Source organism: Carcharhinus amblyrhynchos, chromosome 20, assembly GCF_965287045.1.
Source record: "Carcharhinus amblyrhynchos chromosome 20, sCarAmb.v2.hapA, whole genome shotgun sequence".
Taxonomy (NCBI): domain Eukaryota; kingdom Metazoa; phylum Chordata; class Chondrichthyes; order Carcharhiniformes; family Carcharhinidae; genus Carcharhinus; species Carcharhinus amblyrhynchos.
The window spans coordinates 13,005,892-13,024,274 of record NC_137343.1 but is presented as its reverse complement, the minus strand read 5'-3'; the positions used below and the strand labels follow the sequence as shown (position 1 = coordinate 13,024,274).

At 44.0% G+C, this 18,383-nt stretch overlaps 1 protein-coding gene across 1 annotated transcript in view; it reads left to right on the top strand.

Annotated features, from left to right (window-relative positions):
• Window positions 1-18,383, top strand: part of myo1ha (myosin IHa) — a 70,959-nt gene that overhangs the window by 14,023 nt on the left and 38,553 nt on the right. Inside the window, exons 7-13 of the mRNA XM_080208669.1 lie at window positions 869-982; window positions 4,025-4,096; window positions 6,533-6,652; window positions 8,354-8,421; window positions 11,236-11,341; window positions 13,999-14,079; window positions 15,964-16,055. Coding sequence (XP_080064795.1) covers window positions 869-982; window positions 4,025-4,096; window positions 6,533-6,652; window positions 8,354-8,421; window positions 11,236-11,341; window positions 13,999-14,079; window positions 15,964-16,055 — 653 coding nt within the window. The remainder of the gene's footprint in view (window positions 1-868; window positions 983-4,024; window positions 4,097-6,532; window positions 6,653-8,353; window positions 8,422-11,235; window positions 11,342-13,998; window positions 14,080-15,963; window positions 16,056-18,383) is intronic.

Here is an 18,383-nt window from a genome sequence, read left to right as displayed (position 1 = left end):
TGAGTAACCTCAGCTGATACAGGAATTGAACCCAAGCAGTTGGCATTGCTTTGCATCATGAACCAGCTGTCCAGCCAACAGAGCTAACCGACCATCAACTGGTACCATCCACATCTCCGTTGTAGTTTAAATTTCAGTGCGTTAAGAAGTTTAGGTCTTCCGCACTTTGCACTCAGATCTACAGATGCATCTTTATTAAGAAAAATGTGCAGCCCTTTGAACTTTTAGACTGAGGCTTCCTCTGTCTGATCCTATTATGCAAATAGATCTTAAATTTCTATAACACTATTCAAAGAGTTGGGAGTTCTTGCGTTCTATCCCTCAAGACATCCCCTCAAAAACAAATGAACTATTGATTCATCTCATGCTGGGACTTGGATATGTGCAAAATGGTTGCTGCATTCACTTACACCCTGAACTTCAGAGTAAGACATGTTACTTGATGCCTTGGAACACCCTTGGAGACAGACCAAAACCCAGAAATAGTACCAATAAATCTTAGTGACTGATATTTGCCATAGCAGACAAGGCCATGGAAAGTGCTGGAAAATGGGATTAGAATAGATAGGCGCTTGATGGCCAGCACAGACACAGTGGGCTGAAAGGCCTATAAAATCCTATGGGCAGAATTTTCCCATCCTGCTGCCAAGGGAATCATAGTGGGAGGGACATGGATATGCAAAGGTCCATTGACCTCAGGTGGAATTTTCCAGCATTGGGGTGAGCGTGCTGGAAAATCCCGCCCTATGATTCTATGAACTCACTGAGAAGTTGGGTTCCTTGTCTTGATGCCAAGTCAATGTCAATTTTGATGACTAATTCTCTGGCTAATGTATATAGACATTGATAACATGTCTTTGTGTCCCAGGACCTGTTGGGCATTATAGCCAGTGTTCTGCATCTGGGAAACATCCAGTTCAGTGTCGATGGCCAAGGACATGCCAACATCACGGTTGACAAGGAAATCAGGTGGATTTCTAAGGTAACAATGATAGGAGGAAAATTATTTCCTCTGATGGAGCAATCCCAAACATGACCTTAAAATTGGAGCTAGGCTGTTGTGAATAATGCAAAGAGATTCTTAAACAAACCATAGAATTCCTACAGTGCAGAAAAGGCCATTCAGCCCATCAAGTCTGCAACAAATCTCTGACAGAGTATCTTACCCAGGCCCTCTCATCCACTCTATCTCTGTAACCCCACACATTTTTCACGGCTAATTTATCTAACTTACATATCTTTGGACACCAACAGACAATTTAGTATGATCAATCCACCTAACCTGCATATCATCAGACTGTGGGAGGATATCGGAGCACCCAAAGGAAAGTTATGGGGAGAATGAGCAAACCCCACACAGATGGTCACCCAAGGCCGGAATCGAACCAGGGTCCCTAGCACTGTGAGGCAGCAGTGCTAGCCACTGTGCCACCGTGCCGCCCAGGTAGTGAAAATCTGGAGGCTTCGTGTTTCAGCTGGTAGAGTTCCTGCCTTTGGGAATCAAGTAGCTGGGTTGTTAGGAAGGCATACGGTGTCTTGGCGTTTATTGGTAGGGGGATTGAATTTAGGAGTCGCAGCGTCATGTTGCAACTGTACAAGACTCTGGTGCGGCTGCACTTGGAGTATTGTGTGCAGTTCTGGTCCCCACATTATAGGAAGGATGTGGAGGCATTGGAGAGGGTGCAGAGGAGGTTTACCAGGATGTTGCCTGGTATGGAGGGGAGGTCCTATGAGGAGAGACTGAGAGATTTGAGGTTGTTTTCGTTAGAAAGAAGGCGGCTAAGAGGGGACCTTATTGAAACATATAAGATGATTAGAGGTTTAGATAGGGTGGACAGTGATAGCCTTTTTCCTCGGATGGAGAAAGCTAGCACGAGGGGGCATAGCTTTAAATTAAGGGGTGGTAGTTATAGGACGGATGTCAGGGGTAGGTTCTTTACCCAGAGGGTGGTGAGGGATTGGAATGCCCTGCCTGCTGCAGTTGTAAATGCGCCTAGTTTGAGGGTGTTTAAGAGATCCGTGGATAGGTTTATGGATGGAAAGGGTTTGGTTTAGGTTAGAGGGTCATTGCTTTTTAACTGGCTGGTGCAACATCGTGGGCCGAAGGGCCTGTTCTGCGCTGTAATGTTCTATGTTCTATGCCTATGAATTAGAAGCTATGTGTTCATGTCCCACTCTAGAACTTATAAGGTTCTGTGAGGGCTTGACCTGATATCAGGTGAATGGCTGTTACCCCTGGCTGGAGAGTTGAGATCTAAAGGGCATAAACTCAGAATAAAGAGATGGCCATTCAGGACTGAGAAAGGAACTCATTTCTTCGTTCAGAGATTTGTGACTCTTTTAAATTCGCGACCTCAGAGTGTCGTGGATGCTTACTGCTGAACGTTTTCAAGACTAGGATTGATAGACTTTTGGACACTAGGGGAATCAAGAGGTAACAGGATAGGTGAGGAAAGTGAGAGGATCTTATTAGATGGTGATGCAGATTTGAGGGGCTGTTTGGGACCACTGCTGCTCCTATTTCTTCTGACCCTATCAGGAAACTTCCTGTGTACAATTATTGAATGGAGAACCATTGGCTATTGCACAATGCATGCTTTCCAAGTTGAAATCTCATTGGCTGAGCATTCGCGCTGGCTAAGTGCTGTCAGAAAATGCATCCAACAGTCCTGGAGCTACATACGAAAATCACTTGATTTCCTTTAGAGCCAGAACACAGCATGGTGGCACAGTGGTTAGCACTGGTGCCTCACAGTGCCAGGGATCTGGGTTCAATTCCAGCCTCTGTGTGGACTTTGCACATTCTCCCCATGTCTGCATGGGTTTCCTCCAGATGCTTGGGTTTCCTCCCACCGTCCAAAGATGTGTGGGTTTGGTTGATTGGCCATGCTAAATTGACCCTTAGTGTCAGGGGGATTAGCAGGGTAAATATGTGGGGTTACGGCAATAGGGCCTGGGTGGGATTATTGTTGGTGCAGATTTGATGGACTAAACGGCCTCTTTATGCACTGTAGGGATTCCACGATACAAGAAATGAAAATCTGGAGGTTGCTGTGGGAGTTTCAGTGGTAATACCATGGAGTCTGTGGCTATATTACATCTGCCAACCAATTAGAGAAGGAAAATCACTGATAATAATATTTATTATCATGGAAATAGCATGAAGAACATGGATAAGTGCATTCAATCATTTCCACAGTTATTAATCTGAAAAATGGTCTGATAAATAATCTGGGTGGCACAGTGGTTAGCACTGCTGCGTCACAGAGCCAGGGACCTGGGTTTACATAGGAACATAGAACAGTACAGCACAGTACAGGCTCTTCGGCCCTCAATGTTGTGCCGAGCTATGTCTAAACCCAAGATCAATCTATCCCACTCCCTATCATTCTGGTTTAATTCCAGCCTTGGGTCATTGTCCGTGTGGAATTTGCATATTCTCCCTGTGCCTACGTGGGTTTTCTCTGGTTTCCTCCTACAGCCCAGAGATGTGTGGGTTGATTGGTCATGCTAAATTGATCCTAGTGCCAAGGGATTAACAGGGTAGTAAATATGTGAGGTTATGGGTGTAGGGCCTGGATGGGATTGTGATCAGTGTAGACTTGATGGGCTGAATAGCCTCCTTCTGCACTGCAGGAATTCAATGATTCAAATCTTTGTCTTCATCACAAGAATGGAGTGGATCACACAACTGTTATAGGATCAGGTTGTTCCATTGGTTTCAGGTTCAGTGGCGAAGACAAGCATTTATAATCCCTGCTTTTCATTAGTAACCGGTTAACAGGATGACTTTTATTCTGCTGCTTTGTTCTATTCCTCGACCTTCTTGTTTTTGTTATGTTCACCAGTGCCACACTCCCCTCCCCCCACCACCACCCCCCACAACCCCCAATCCCATACCTTCCCAAAGAGGGATCACAGCTCTGTTGCCTGACTGCCTACTCCCTTCAGATTGTTACGATAGGAATTGAACAAAGAGGATTTTTATAAAACCTGTGCAATTCGACTCTCTTTATTTTCGCAGCTACTGGGCGTGCATGTCCTTGTCCTGCAGGAAGGTCTAACGCACAAGAGGATTGAAACCAAAGCAGATGAGGTACAGGAGGGATAAGGAACTCTTGCTGGGTCTTACGAGGGAGGCGGTGGGAAGGCAGTGCATGCACCTGAAAAATGGCACCTGAGGCAACCTGAAGTCCACCTGAAAGAACATCAAATGCTGAAAAGACATTAAAATGTAGCCCATGCTGTTTTGATGATTTTGTGTGTAACTGTATCTAGTTGGTGCTGAGCCGTAGAGAGCCGGATGGCTCCAGCTCTCAATGCCAGTAAGAGCTAGGGAGGTGTAAAATGATCCAGCGACCCTGCTCCTGGTCTCTATCCAGAGAACCATTGCTGCAAAGTGCTCAGTTGAGATGCTCTCCTCATTAGCCATTCTTCAACTGCCAAGTTCAGATGAAGAACATGCATCAGATATCAGAGTGCAACTGTGGAATCAGAATCAACGTGAGCTAGCACCTCTGAGGAGGGAAGGGAGAAAAGAGAAGGGGGAAAGAATGGGCCAGAAACAAAAGTCTGTTCATGAATAGGAGACTGCTATTGGCAATGGTAAATGTCTCATATTCAAAGATATTCATCACGATGGACTCGAATTGTGAAATTCCCTCCAACTACCCGAACCCACAGAGCATCTCAAATGTGGAGCTGCCGGCATTGGACTGGGATAGGCACAGTAAGTAGTCTCACAACACCAGGTTAAAGTCCAATAGGTTTATTTGGTAGCACGAGCTTTTGGAGCACCGCTCCTTCATTAGATGAGGTATTATAGAACATAGAACAGTACAGTACAGTACAATACAGGCCCTTCAGCCCTCGATGTTGTGCTGAGCTATGTCTGAACCCAAAATCAAGCTATCCCACTTCCTATCATTCTGGTGTGTTCCATGTGCCTATCCAATAACTGCTTGAAAGTTCCTAAAGTGTTCGACTCTACTATCACAGCAGACAGTGCATTCCATACCCCGATCATTCTCTGAGTAGAGAATCTACCTCAACGTCCCTCCTATATCTCCCACCATGAACCTTATATTTATGCCCCTAGCAACAGCTACATCCACTCGAGGAAATAGTCTCTGCGCGCCCAATCTATCTATCCCCCTCATAATCTTATAAACTTCTATTAAACCACCTGTCATCCTCCCCTGCTCCAAAGAGAAAAGCCCCAGCTCGCTCAACCTTTCCTCATAAGACCTACCCTCTAAACCAGGCAGCATTCTGGTAAATCTCCTCTGCACCCTTTCCAATGCTTCCACATCCTTCTTATTGTGAGGTGACCAGAACTGCACACACTATTCCAAATTTGGTCACACTAAGGTCCTGTATAGTTGCAGTATTATCACTGGACTTGTAATCCAGAAACCCAGCATAATGCTGTGGGGATCTGGGTTCGAATCCCACCATAGCTGGTGGTGAAATTTGAATTCAATAAAAATCTGAATACAGTCATTGCTGTAAGAATCCATTTGGTTCATGAATTGCTCTAGGGAAGGAAATCTGCCGTCCTAACCTGGTCAGGCCGACATATGACTCCAGATCCACAGTAGTGTGGTTGAGTCTTAAATGCCTCTGAAATGTCCTATCAATCTATGCAGTTCAAGGGCAACAAATGTCACCCTAGCCAGCGACGCCTACACCTCCCCTCCAGGTTCCACAGTCGGGTATGTTTCTTACCTTCTTTATTCAGGCTTGCTTTCTCTAAATGTGGGCAAAATAGTCTTATGGAGGGGACTTTGAACATGTATTGGGATGCTTGTTTACATAACACCTGCTTTGGGCATGAGAAGAGGGCACCTCTTGCCCTTACCAAATATGAAGTGTGATTCACTTCTGGTTGGTAACATGTGCACACTCCTGTCTACCTTAAGTAGGCTGAGTAAGTCATGGCTGCATGGACCAAATGCTAGCTATAGGTTTTTCCATCTCTTCGCATGACTGAGTTTCTAGAATCAGTTGCAAAATCTGGACTTGCAAAATCTCACTAACTGTCCTGCCTGGAGACAATACACATCTCTTTAACCTGTGCTTAAAGCTCTCTCCACTCACATTGTCTGTACCTTTAAGACTTGATTAGCTGTAAAGACTCGCATTCCAACCATTATTCTGTAAATTGAGTTTGTGTCTTTTATGTGCTCTGTTTGTGATCAGAACTCCCACTCACCTGACGAAGGAGCAGTGCTCCAAAAGCTAGTGGTGTTTGCTACCAAATAAACCTGTTGGTCTTTAACCTGGTGTTGTGAGACTGCTTCCTGTGTTTCCCCCAGTTCAATGGCAGCATCATGAGTTTCTAGAAGCCATGGATTAGTTGGTTAGCCATAGATTTACTATTAAGACTCTAGTTTATTTGATGACAACCTATCCTAGTAGTTCATTTTTGTTTTAAATTGAAATATTTGCCAACCTTGTTGAAGGAAAGAGGTAAGCCATAAAAGCAAAAATGTTTCACTCTTTATATTAATTTACTGCTTGTTTATCTAAGGTGTTGAGCCCTCTGAGTGTTGAACAAGCAATTTGTGCTCGTGATGCATTAGCAAAAGCTATTTACGGACGCACTTTTACTTGGCTCGTGAACAAGATCAATGAGTCACTGGCTAATCAGGTATCTCATTTTGTTAACAAAGTACATCCTTCAATTAGTTTATTGTTTTGTTTAATGACATCTGTGTCAGAGTTGAGGAGAGGAACACTTTTCCACTATGAATAGACTGTAAGGATTGAGCTCCCTGCAGGAGAGAGGTAATGCAGCCTCTAATCTGACGCAGAGTAATGCAGCCTCTAATCTGACGCAGAGTAATGCAGCCTCTAATCTGACGCAGAGTAATGCAGCCTCTAATCTGACGCAGAGTAATGCAGCCTCTAATCTGACGCAGAGTAATGCAGCCTCTAATCTGACGCAGAGTAATGCAGCCTCTAATCTGACGCAGAGTAATGCAGCCTCTAATCTGACGCAGAGTAATGCAGCCTCTAATCTGACGCAGAGTAACGCAGCCTCTAATCTGACGCAGAGTAACGCAGCCTCTATTCATTTCATACAATTTCCACACAATACAAATAATCATGATCGCAGCACTTACAACAATTGTGAGATTCACATACTTTATGTCATGGAATCCTTTGATCTTTGTGTCTCTGGTTGCTAAATTAGAAGTCTGTGGGGTTGTAACATTGAAGTTACACTATGTTAGAATGCTTGTTACATTGGTTTCTACCTAGTAACAAGGGTGGGGCTCTCTGGAAGTGTTTTGATAGGTTGTCAGATGAGTTCAAGGGTCAGTGAACAGCTCCTCTTGAGGCTAACAGTTTGAGACAGTCTGCCAGCCGCAGGTGTCACAGGTACAGAGGATAGATCCCCTCAACAAAGTTAACAGAAGGGAGCAAAGAAATTGGCCAGTGTTCTCCATCTGTTCATGCCAGTGAAATTCCTTGGTCCCGCCGGCAGCGCACCCCCACCCATGGGCTTCCCGCCAGTGTAGGGTGACCTCAATTGGAGTTGCCATTGACAGCGCCAGGACCAGAGACTCCCCCCATTAGCAAACAACACGCCACCTCCCACTGAAAAGAAATACACGGGAAACAGGAGGAGACAGGGTAGATGCAAGAAGGATGTTCCCAATGGTAAGGGTGTCTAGAACCAGGGGTCACACTCTGAGGATACAAGGTGGACCATTTAGAACAGAGAAGAGGAAAAGATTCTTCACCTAGAGTGTGGTCAGCCTGTGGAATTCACTGCCAAAGGCCAAAACAATGTATGTTTTCAAGTAGCAGATAGATACAACACTTGAGGTGAAGGGAATCAAAGGATATGGGGGAAGGTGGGATCAGGCTATTGAGTTGGATCATCAGTCATAAACATAATGAATGGCAGAGCAGGCTTGAAGGGCCAAATGGCCTCCTCCTGCTCCTATTTTCTATATTTTTATGTAAGAGCAATTTTTGAGATTACCTTGAAGCAAGAAGAAGGTGAACGATATAAAATACCAGTGGTCACGTATTTAATGCATTATTATCACTAAGAGTATCTGTCAAGGAGAAATGCTACCACTTCTGACTTGAGCATGTTTTGTTGCGGTGACTTATGATCATCGTGTAATGCAGCCATGAATCTAAATTCGAATTCAGGAGAGTAAATATTGCTGTGAGAATCTTTGCAATCTCCAAACACCTCCCTCCTTTATGATCTCTCAAACTGTGACGTCCAACCGAATGTCAATTTCGAGACCGTGATTTTAGCTCCTGCACAGTTTTGGGTCAGTAATCAATGGGTGATTTTTGACACCAGGTTATTTTTTTGTATGTGCAGGACCCAAGCAGAAAAACAGTTATTGGTCTCTTGGATATCTATGGATTTGAAGTCTTTGATATCAACAGGTAAGAACACCTTTGTGATGCACCGTGATTTTTCTGAAGGATAGTTTTTATTTATTCTTTCATAGGATGTGGGCGTCACTGGTTGGGCCAGCATTTGTTGCCCATCCCTAATTGCCCTTAAACTGAGTGCTTTACTTGGCCATTTCAGAGGGTGGTTAAGAGTCAACCACATTGCTGTGGGTCTGGAGTCACATGTAGGCCAGACCGGGTAATGACGGCAGATTTCCTTCCCTAAAGGATGTTAGTGAACCAGATGGGTTTTATGACAATAGACTATGGTCTCATGGTCATCGTTAGACTTCTAATTCCAAATGTTATTGAATTCAAATTTCAACATCTGTCACGGTGGGATTCGAACCCTGTGTCAGGGGCTTGGATTGGTCAGTTACGCCACTACGACTTGGACCTGCCATTTCCACCATAGAAGAAGTCTGCAATCTTGTGGAAAGATCAAAGGACAGCAGGACTAGAGGGCACAGCCTCAAGATAAGGGGGCAGGCAGTTTAGAACGGAGTTGAGGAGGAACTTCTTTACTCAAAGGGTGGTGAATCTCTGGAATTCTCTGCCCGTTGAAGTGGTGGAGGCTGCCTCGCTAAATATATTTAAGACATGGGTAGATAGGTTTTTGGTAGGCAAGGGAATTAAGGGTTATGGGGAGAAAGCGGGAAAGTGGAACTGAGCCACTTCAGATCAGCCATGATCTTATTGAATGGCGGGGCAGGCTCGAAGGGCTAGATGGCCTACTCCCGCTCCAATTTCTTATGTCCTTATGAGGCTAGATTTGAATCTAACTTAGTGAAGTGGGATGGTGAGTCTCCAGGGGGCCATGGTGATGTAGTGACAAATAGATTAAAATTACACCTTTTAAAGCACCCAGCAGGTGTGCTGTGGTGGCTCCATTGGTAACACACTTGCTTCTGAGTCACATGATTCTGTGTTCAAGTCCCAGCCTAGGATCTGAGCATCAAAAGCAAGGTTGACACTGCAATGTGTAGCTATGATGGGGAGATGACTGGGGTAGGCACTTTAAGAAGTCTCACAACATCAGGTTAAAATCCAACAAGTTTATTTGGAATCACAAGCTTTTGAAGTGCTCTGAAAGCTCGTGATTCCCAATAAATCCATTGGACTTTAACTTGGTGTTGTGAGATTTCTTATTGCAATGTGTAGCAAGAGAGGATTTCAGTGTTGGATATGCTGTCTTTATTACCAGAGATGTCTTGGCAGTGGGATTAATAATCCAGAGACCCAGGGTGATGCTCTGAGGCCTTGGGTTCAAAACACACCACGGCAGATGGTGAAATTTGAATTCAGTAAAAATCTGGAATTAAATGTCTAAAGATGACCATGAAACCATTGCCAATTGTTGTAAAAACACATCTGTTTCACTAATATGTTTTGGGGAAGGAAATCTACTGTCCTCACCTGGTGTGGTGGCCTACATGTGACTCCAGGTCCACAGCAACTTTGTTCACTCTTAAATGTCCTCAGGGATGGGCATTAAATGCTGGCCCAGCCAACAACACTCATCCTGTGAACGAATGGAAAAAAATCCTTTATGCATTATTATTTTACATAATAGGTGCTGTGTCAATGAATCGGCACTTCTATTCTCTCATTGAGAGAATTACCTTGTGCTTTAGTTGTTGAATATCCAGTTATCTTAACACAAGTGACACCTGTACAGTAACAATAGGTTATCAATAATCTATTAAACATGGACACCCTTGTATACATGGCTTCTCATGATAAATTCATTGTGGGGTTAACTGTAATCAATACATCTTTTCTACTTGAACATTATTATTGATATCATCCTGAAAGCGCAGGAACACTTGATTCCTGGACCGCACTGAGTTCCAGAGGGAAATGGAGGACACGGTGATTTGCAGCAGCAGCCTCTGGCCTGGGGAGAGGGGAAAACAATCAGTCAGCATTTTGGATTGTGCTTGGAAAATGTACATCTGTGGACGTCGGCTAAGGTTAATAGGGTTAGTTGTGCTGGCCCCCACAGTCAAATAGCCTGCCACACTGACCAGTCTCACTCTTTACCTACAGCCATTGCGGCAAAGCACTGGAGGCCAGAACCTTACGAGCGTTTTCAAAGATGGATGAACATGTCAGGGAACACGCACGCACACATGCAAGCACGCACACATACACACATACAAACACCCTCCCACCCATCTACATACACACCCTCACCCTCCCCATACGCATCCCATGCACACACACACCCCCTCATTCCCCCACACATACAGCCATACACCAACATATATACACAGTTAAGTTAAAGTTTATTTGTTATGAAGTTATCGTGAAAATCCCCAAGTCACCACACTCCGGCGCTTGTTTGGGTACACTGAGAGAGAATTTAGTATGGCCAATGCACCTAACCCGTGCATCTTTGGACTGTGGGAGGAAAGCGGAGCACCCAGAAGAAACCTATGGAGACATGGGGAGAACATGCAAACTCCACACAGACAGTGACCCAAGCCGGGAATTGAGCCTGGGTCCCTGGCGCAGTGAGGCAGCAGTGCTAACCACTGTGGTAGCATGCTGCCCAACACACACCCACAGCAGCCCCCACACCTCCACCCCCGCCACACACACACACACAAAACATACACACGCAGTCATACACACACACACAAACACACATCTATACCTACCCACCGTGGATTTGGGTGCAATGACAATGGGATACAAGGAGGAGGCAGGTAAATTCAGACAGGCATAGAAACATAAATGAAACATGTCTTTTCTCTTGAATGGATATAATCAAGTGAATGACTTCTCTCTCTCTCTCTCCAGTTTTGAGCAGTTCTGTATTAATTACTGTAATGAGAAGCTCCAACAGCTACTGATAGAGTTGACACTGAAATCTGAGCAGGAGGAGTATGAGGCTGAGGGGATCCAGGTACAGACTATTCCTCTTGTATTACCTTGCTGCTTACAATTCTGAGACTGCAAATATCTCGTTGTTCACTCTGAAGAAAGTCAGTTTGCTTCAGGGTGACTTCTTCTCTGTTGATGAATTTCCAGTATTATTCTCATTAATAATTCAGACTTACTCTGGGAAAATCCATTCTGCAACATTTTATAATAATCATTACATTTTTTATTAAAACTCTCAAGTGATGGGCCAAACAAATAAAACAAAAGTGAGTACAACAGCTGTTGGTGTTTATAGAGTGTGGTAGATCATCCCAGGGTGTGTATCAGACAAGACTCTGACACTGAGCCACACAAGGAGATATTAGGCCTGGCCTTGTCCAGGGAGGTAGGTCTTGAGGAACATCTTAAAGGAAGAGGGAGCTGTAGAGAGTAACTCTCATCCCCCACTCCCCCACCACGACAGATGACTCTGTTTATTGAAACATTTGGGCCAGGCACAGCGGCACAATGTTACCTCACAGTGCCAGGAACGTGGGTTCAATTCCGGCCTTGGGTCACTGTCTGTGCTCACCTGATGAAGGGACAGCAAGCGCTCTGAAAGCTAATGGCTTTTGCTACCAAATAAACCTGTTGGAGTTTAACCTGGTGTTGTGAGACTTCTTGCTGTGTTTATCCCAGTCCAACGCTGGCATCTCCACAATCTCTCAGTGTCGATGGGGCTTTCCTCCGGGTGCTCTAGTTTCCTCCTACTGTCCGAAGATGTGTAGGTTAGGTGGATTAGCAATGTAAAATTGTGCATGGCACGGGGATAGGATGTAGGGAGGGCCTGGATGGGATGCTGTTTTGGAGTGTCAGTGTGGACTTGATGGGCCAAATGGCCTCTTTCAGCACTGTAGGGATTCTATGGAAGTCCCAGATTTAACTCTTGATTGGCTGATTTTAGACGAGAGAGCAGTGTAGGTGCTGCAATTGCTTTTAAGAACATAAGAATATTTTAGTGTCCCCTTTTCTCCCGGAAGATTGTTTTTACCCAGTGACCGTTGAGGAAAGTGGTGGATGTGAGGACATTGAACTAAGACCAGACCAGGCTTGGGCCAGAGTTAAACACATTGCTGATGCTCACTATTTACTATCCCTATGTGTGGGCAGTGACTGATTGGTAAAGAAAACATAGGAGCAGAATTAGGCCAATCAGCCCATCGAGTCTGCTCCACCATTCGATCCAGAGGTAAGGTACCACTCCTCACCCTCAAGAGAAAACAACCTGTAACTGGACAAATGAATTTGACATATTATTAAATCTCTCAATGTGCACCTCGAGACCAGTTGCTGCAGACATTGAGAGATGAGTTCCAAAGTGTAAGGAAATTGTAAAACATCTTTACTAATGAGTTCCCAATGTCACACTGAGACCTATAGATGAAATCTTTCCATGGCATTGCTGGCTGGCCATCATTCATTGCCCTTGAGAAATCTGCACTGGCTCTCCAACAGTGTATCTCACCCAGGCCCTGTCCCTGTAATCCCACATATTTACCCCGCTAATCACCCTAACCGACACTAAGGGACAATTTAGTATGGCCAATCAGCCTAACCTACACACGTGACAAGATGAACCAGTTGAGAGCAGTCTAGGTAGAACACTGTTGGTATGTTGCAGCATTGAAAGGCTCCCATTATTAACTTGAGCTTTATCTGTTGTTGTGGCAAATTGTTGTATCTGGTTATGGGAGAAAGAACCAAGGAATGGAGCAGTGATGCCCAGGACGGATGCCAGAGGTTGAACATTTCTCTTTCACCTCTGAGCACAAGTCTGGATTTCAATCCAGCTCGGATAATGGGATGCCACTGACTCAAGTCAGTGAGAGTTCAATGAACAAAACACATCCGTAATTCAGCACTTAGTGGCACTAAGAGCTCAGGAGAAGTGGGCTGTGTGAGAGGCGGGATTGTTACATTGGGGCACCTTCTCCTGAAACTGGATTAAGTCAGAGGGAGGTTGATGCTGTGAGGCTCCTGTGATAGTTTGCACAAGAGAACTCAGTGATAACCTTGGAAAAATGTTACTCACTTTGATGTGCACAAAAAAATCACCAAAATACTAGATTAAAACAAAAGTCATCAACGAATACCTTAAAAATGAAAGGCAAAAGAAAAACATCCAATGTTTGGTTAGGTTTCTGAGCTTGTGTCCTCCTGAGGCTTCTTATATATCCAATGGTGGATTGTTTTCTATTCTGACCTTAAGTTGAGAGTGATATGGATGGACCAGGAGCGCTCATCATCAGGAAACTGGTTCCTCCCTGAGACGTTATCTCCACGTGGTGCCAATTCCATAACTGAATGCTGTGTGTGAGTCTGAGTCATGTATTCCAATGGGAATTTACCACAGCTCGTCAGTGTGCCTCACTGCCACATTGCCACAATACAGACCAGAAAGGCCTGCACTCCAATCGGAGGTGGAAAGCGATTGAGTCATAACTTTCAAGGGGCAATTAGGTAGCTCCTTGAAAAGGAAAACAAATTGCAGAGCTATGGAGAAAGAACAGGGTAATGGGACCAATTGGAAAGATCTTTCAAGGATCTGACACAAGTATGATGGGCCAAACAGCCTCCTTCTAACATGTATCGTTCTATGGCTCTATATCTGTCTGATTTTGTTTATATTTATGTCTGCAGTGGGAGCCAATCCAATACTTCAACAACAAGATCATCTGTGATCTTGTGGAGCAGAAATACAAAGGCATTATTTCCATCTTGGTAAGAATACTGACCTTTCTCTGTATCATTTCATCAGGAATAAGTCACCACTGTTAGAGTAACACAACCAAAACACCAAAGTATCTTAAAGAAGTCTGATTAGACCACAACAGTTTTTCTATTTTGGCATTAGTGTGAGGATAAGGTGTTTCATTCCAGATAACCCACTAGGAAGCTTTTATCAAAACAAACTTTATTTATCAATACCGTTTAACTATAAGAAATGAATTAGCTTAACTTTTACCAATTGAAATACTTAAACATGATAAGATACAATTCTTCACTGATAACCTATCTCAATTTGTTATAATTCAAGCAATATTCCTCTTATGGACTGAAACCCCTCTTCAAAATCAGTTAGTGATATACAGGCTTGCTTGTTTTTGCTTGTAAACAATTCTAGAGGCTTTGAACACCCCAGGAGAGAGAGAGAGAGAGAGAGAGATAGATAGCGAGACAGAGACAGAGACACATCCCTTGATCTTTTTCAGAATGGAGCAGAAACTGACTGTTATAAAATAAAAGAGAATTGTGTGTTTTCCTTGCAAGATTAGCTCCACCACCATTCATCTAACACTGTCTATGTCAATCAACCTAATCAAATCCCTACTCTGAAACCCCAGGGGAAAAACCAAAATCAACAAAAATGCATGAAATCAGACTAAAACAAAAATATCTCTAACTAAAATCAATCATTAGCCTGCATTCTCAGCATGTGAGCTACTGGCGCGGACAAATCAGCACTGTGTAAAGCAAAACTGAATTTTAAACAGACTCCTTACAAGAAACATGATAAAATTACATTTCTTATATCATCACACCACCTGTGAATATAACATTCCCCATTCATCCCTTTTTTATTCATTCATGTGCTGTGTATATCATTGGCCAAGTCAGCATTTATTGCTCAACTCTAATTGCCCTTGAGAAGGTGGTGGTGAGCCACCTCCTTGAACACAACTAGTGGCTTGCTAGACCATACAGAGAGCAATTTAGAGTCAATCACACTGCTGTGAGTCTGGAGTCACATACAGGCCAGTCTGGGTAAGGCAGACAGAGCTCCTTTCCAAAAGGATGTTAATGAACTATGATGGACATGTGGAGTAATGAGATAGCTCAGCCATGGACTCATTGAGTTACAGAACAGTTTTAAAGATCTGAATAGCCTATTGGAATTCCTATCTCCTCTACCCATATCCTACATTGAAACTTTGGAAACAATTTGTTTTATTCCAATATTCTCATCACTCTCCCTCTGAAGGTTTTGATCACGTTAATCTTGGTATTATGAACACTAGGAAGTTCCCTGAACTTCCTCCATGAGCCTGTTTTTCATTTGTGACCCAAGGCTCTCTGATCACAATCCCTGCCATCACCCAATCTCCACTCAACATGTAGTTCACAGCAGGGAGAGCAGGCTCAAGGGGCTGAATGGCCTTTGTTTATTCCTACCTCTCTCTCAATGGGGAGATGAGGAGAACCTGTTTCCAGCAGTGTGCTGTTACGATCTGGAATATACTGTCTGAAAGGGTGGAAGAAAGAGTCTCAATCGTAACTTTCAAATGGGAACTGGATATATATACTGGAAAACAGAATATTTTCAGGATTGTGAGGAAAGAGAAGGGGAGTGAGACTAATTGGGGAGCTGTTTCGAAGAGTCAGTACAGGTATAATGGGCCAAATGGCCTCCCTTTGTGCTGTATGATTTCATGATAGCCTGTGCTGTCATCATGTTGGTACTTGATACTCAGCAACCCCTTTTGTTTCTTCCCCACCAACCATTCTTCAACGTGCCGGGGTTACTTCACTCGGCACATGTTATCCTGGTATTTCAATGTCAATGTGCTGTTATCTGAGTGACTTCTTTGTTTCCCTCCCAATCAGGATGAAGAATGTCTGCGACCCGGGGAAGCCACAGACTTTACCTTTCTGGACAGACTAGAGGAGAAAGTGGCAGCCCACCCTCACTTCCTAACGTGGGTACCTGAGGTGCTCTGTAAGATCACAGCTTCTGTTGACTTTCCAAGATACCAGCATTAAGATAAAGATATTTACTTGAACAAAGGGAGGAAAGGGACATCTCCAGTAACCAGAAACTGATTCCACTCATACCTTTCTTTATAGTGAAACTTGCCCTCGCAGAAGTGCAGTCCTGGAGAATTGGAACTACTTTGAATGCCCCCAGTGTCAGGATGAAGCAGGCTCAGATTGGATTTCACACTGTAGTGGCCTCAATCCTGCCCTCAGAGTAATTAGGCCTGATTGTCCAACACCCCCAGACCAATCATCCTGCACATTGTCAAGTGAAGGGCATTTGGTCCTTGCACCCAAATTGTGAAAGAACTAAGCTAAGATGACCCAAACTCTTCAATGAGAATCGTTTACACTCAGCAGGAAGAGGAAACATTCAGCTCATTAGTATATATTGGGTTGGAACGTAGGCCTCAGGCTTGAACTACCCACATGCCCATGGTTTGATACTTAGATCAGGTTTTCTCAGATCAAGGGACATCAAAAGCCAGCGTACATCTCTTACTCCTAGGCTTAATCTATAAAAGGGGGTTAGTGTGCATTTATCAGTACGATTCTCTTTTCCACACCAGTCATTCCTTTACTGTCTCTGAATAAAGGCACTGAGGTGATGGAGTTTGGAATCCACTTACTCAAAACTAAGCTTTGATCTCAAACACATGGACCTGCACAGCCATAGACACTATTTCCATCAGTTCAGGTTAGATTCAAACACTGGTATTGGTGCACAGTGGATTAGCCATGGTAATTGCGTGGGGTTACAGGATTGGACAGGGGGGTGTGGTGGGCCTGAGAACAATGCTCTTTTGGAGAGTTAATACAGACTCGATGGGCTTAATAGCCTCCTTCTCCATTATAGGGATTCTACGGGATTCTAGGGTCCCTTAATTAAAGCTGCTCACTCCACCAGTCAACAGCCAGAAAGACCCAAGTATTGACATTGTGTCCTCATTGTTGAATGTTCAACGGTTGTCTATTGAGGATAGATTGGACAGATTGAGCTTGTTTCTACTTTAATGACTGGAAACCAGTGTATCACAGGATCCTGTGCTGGATCCCCTATTATTTGTCAGTTTTATAAATGACACAACTGACTATGTGGGGGGTTGGATTAGTAAGTTTGCAGATGACACAAAGATTGGCCAGTTGGTTAACAGTGAGGATGAGTGACTTGGGCTACAGGAAGATAAGGATGGGATGGTCAAATGGGCAGAAGAGTGGCAGATGGATTTTAACCCAGAAAAATGTAAGGTGATATGCTTCAGAAGGAGCAATTTGACAAGGAAGTATTCAATGAATGGCATGAAATTCTGAGGAACAAAGGGACCTTGGATGTTTGCCTATAGATCGCTGAAGATGGAAGGGCTTATTAGTGGGGTGGTGAAAAAGGCATATGGGACACTTGCCTTTATCAATTTTGATGGGGCCACAGCTAGAGTACTGTGTGTAGTTCTGGTCATCACATTATTGGAAGGATGTGATTGCACTGGAGAAGGTGCAGAGCAGATTCACCAGGATGCTGCCTGGGATGGAACATTTAAATTATGAAGAGAGGTTGGCTAAGCTTGGGTTTTCTCTGGAGCAGAGAAGACTAGAGGGTGACCTGATTGAGGTGTACAAGATTATGAGGGGCATGGACAGAGTGGATAGGGAGCAGCTATTCTTTTTAGTTGAAGGGTCAGTCATGAGTGGACATAGGTTCAAGGTGAGGAGCAGAATGTTGAAACGGGATGTGAGGAAAATCTTTTTTACCCAGAGCGTGGTGACAGTCTGGAATGCACCATCTGGGAGGGTGATGGAGGCGGGATGCCTCCCATCCTTTAAAAAGTGCCTGGATGAGAACTTGGCACATCATAACATTCAAGGCTATGGGCCAAGGGCTGGTAAATAGGATTAGGTTGATAGGTCAAGTGTTTCTCACATGTTGGTGCAGAGTCGATGGGCTGCAGGGTCTTTTCTGCACTGTGTGATTTTGTGATTCTCTGATTTTGAAGTTTAAAAGAGTGAGGGGTGGCTTGATTGGAATATATAAGATCCTGAACAGTGTTCTTACAGTGGTCATGGAAAATATGTTTCCAATGGTAACTATGTCCAGAACGAGAGACAATTTTAAAATCAGGGATGAGGAGAGTTTTTTTCCCTCGGAGGCTTTTGTGACTTTGGAATTCTCTGTCTCAGATAGAGGGGTCATTGAAAATTGTTAAGGTGGAGGTAGATAGATACTTGTTGGGAAGAAAATCAAAGGTTATCGGGGATCGATGAGAATGTGGAAT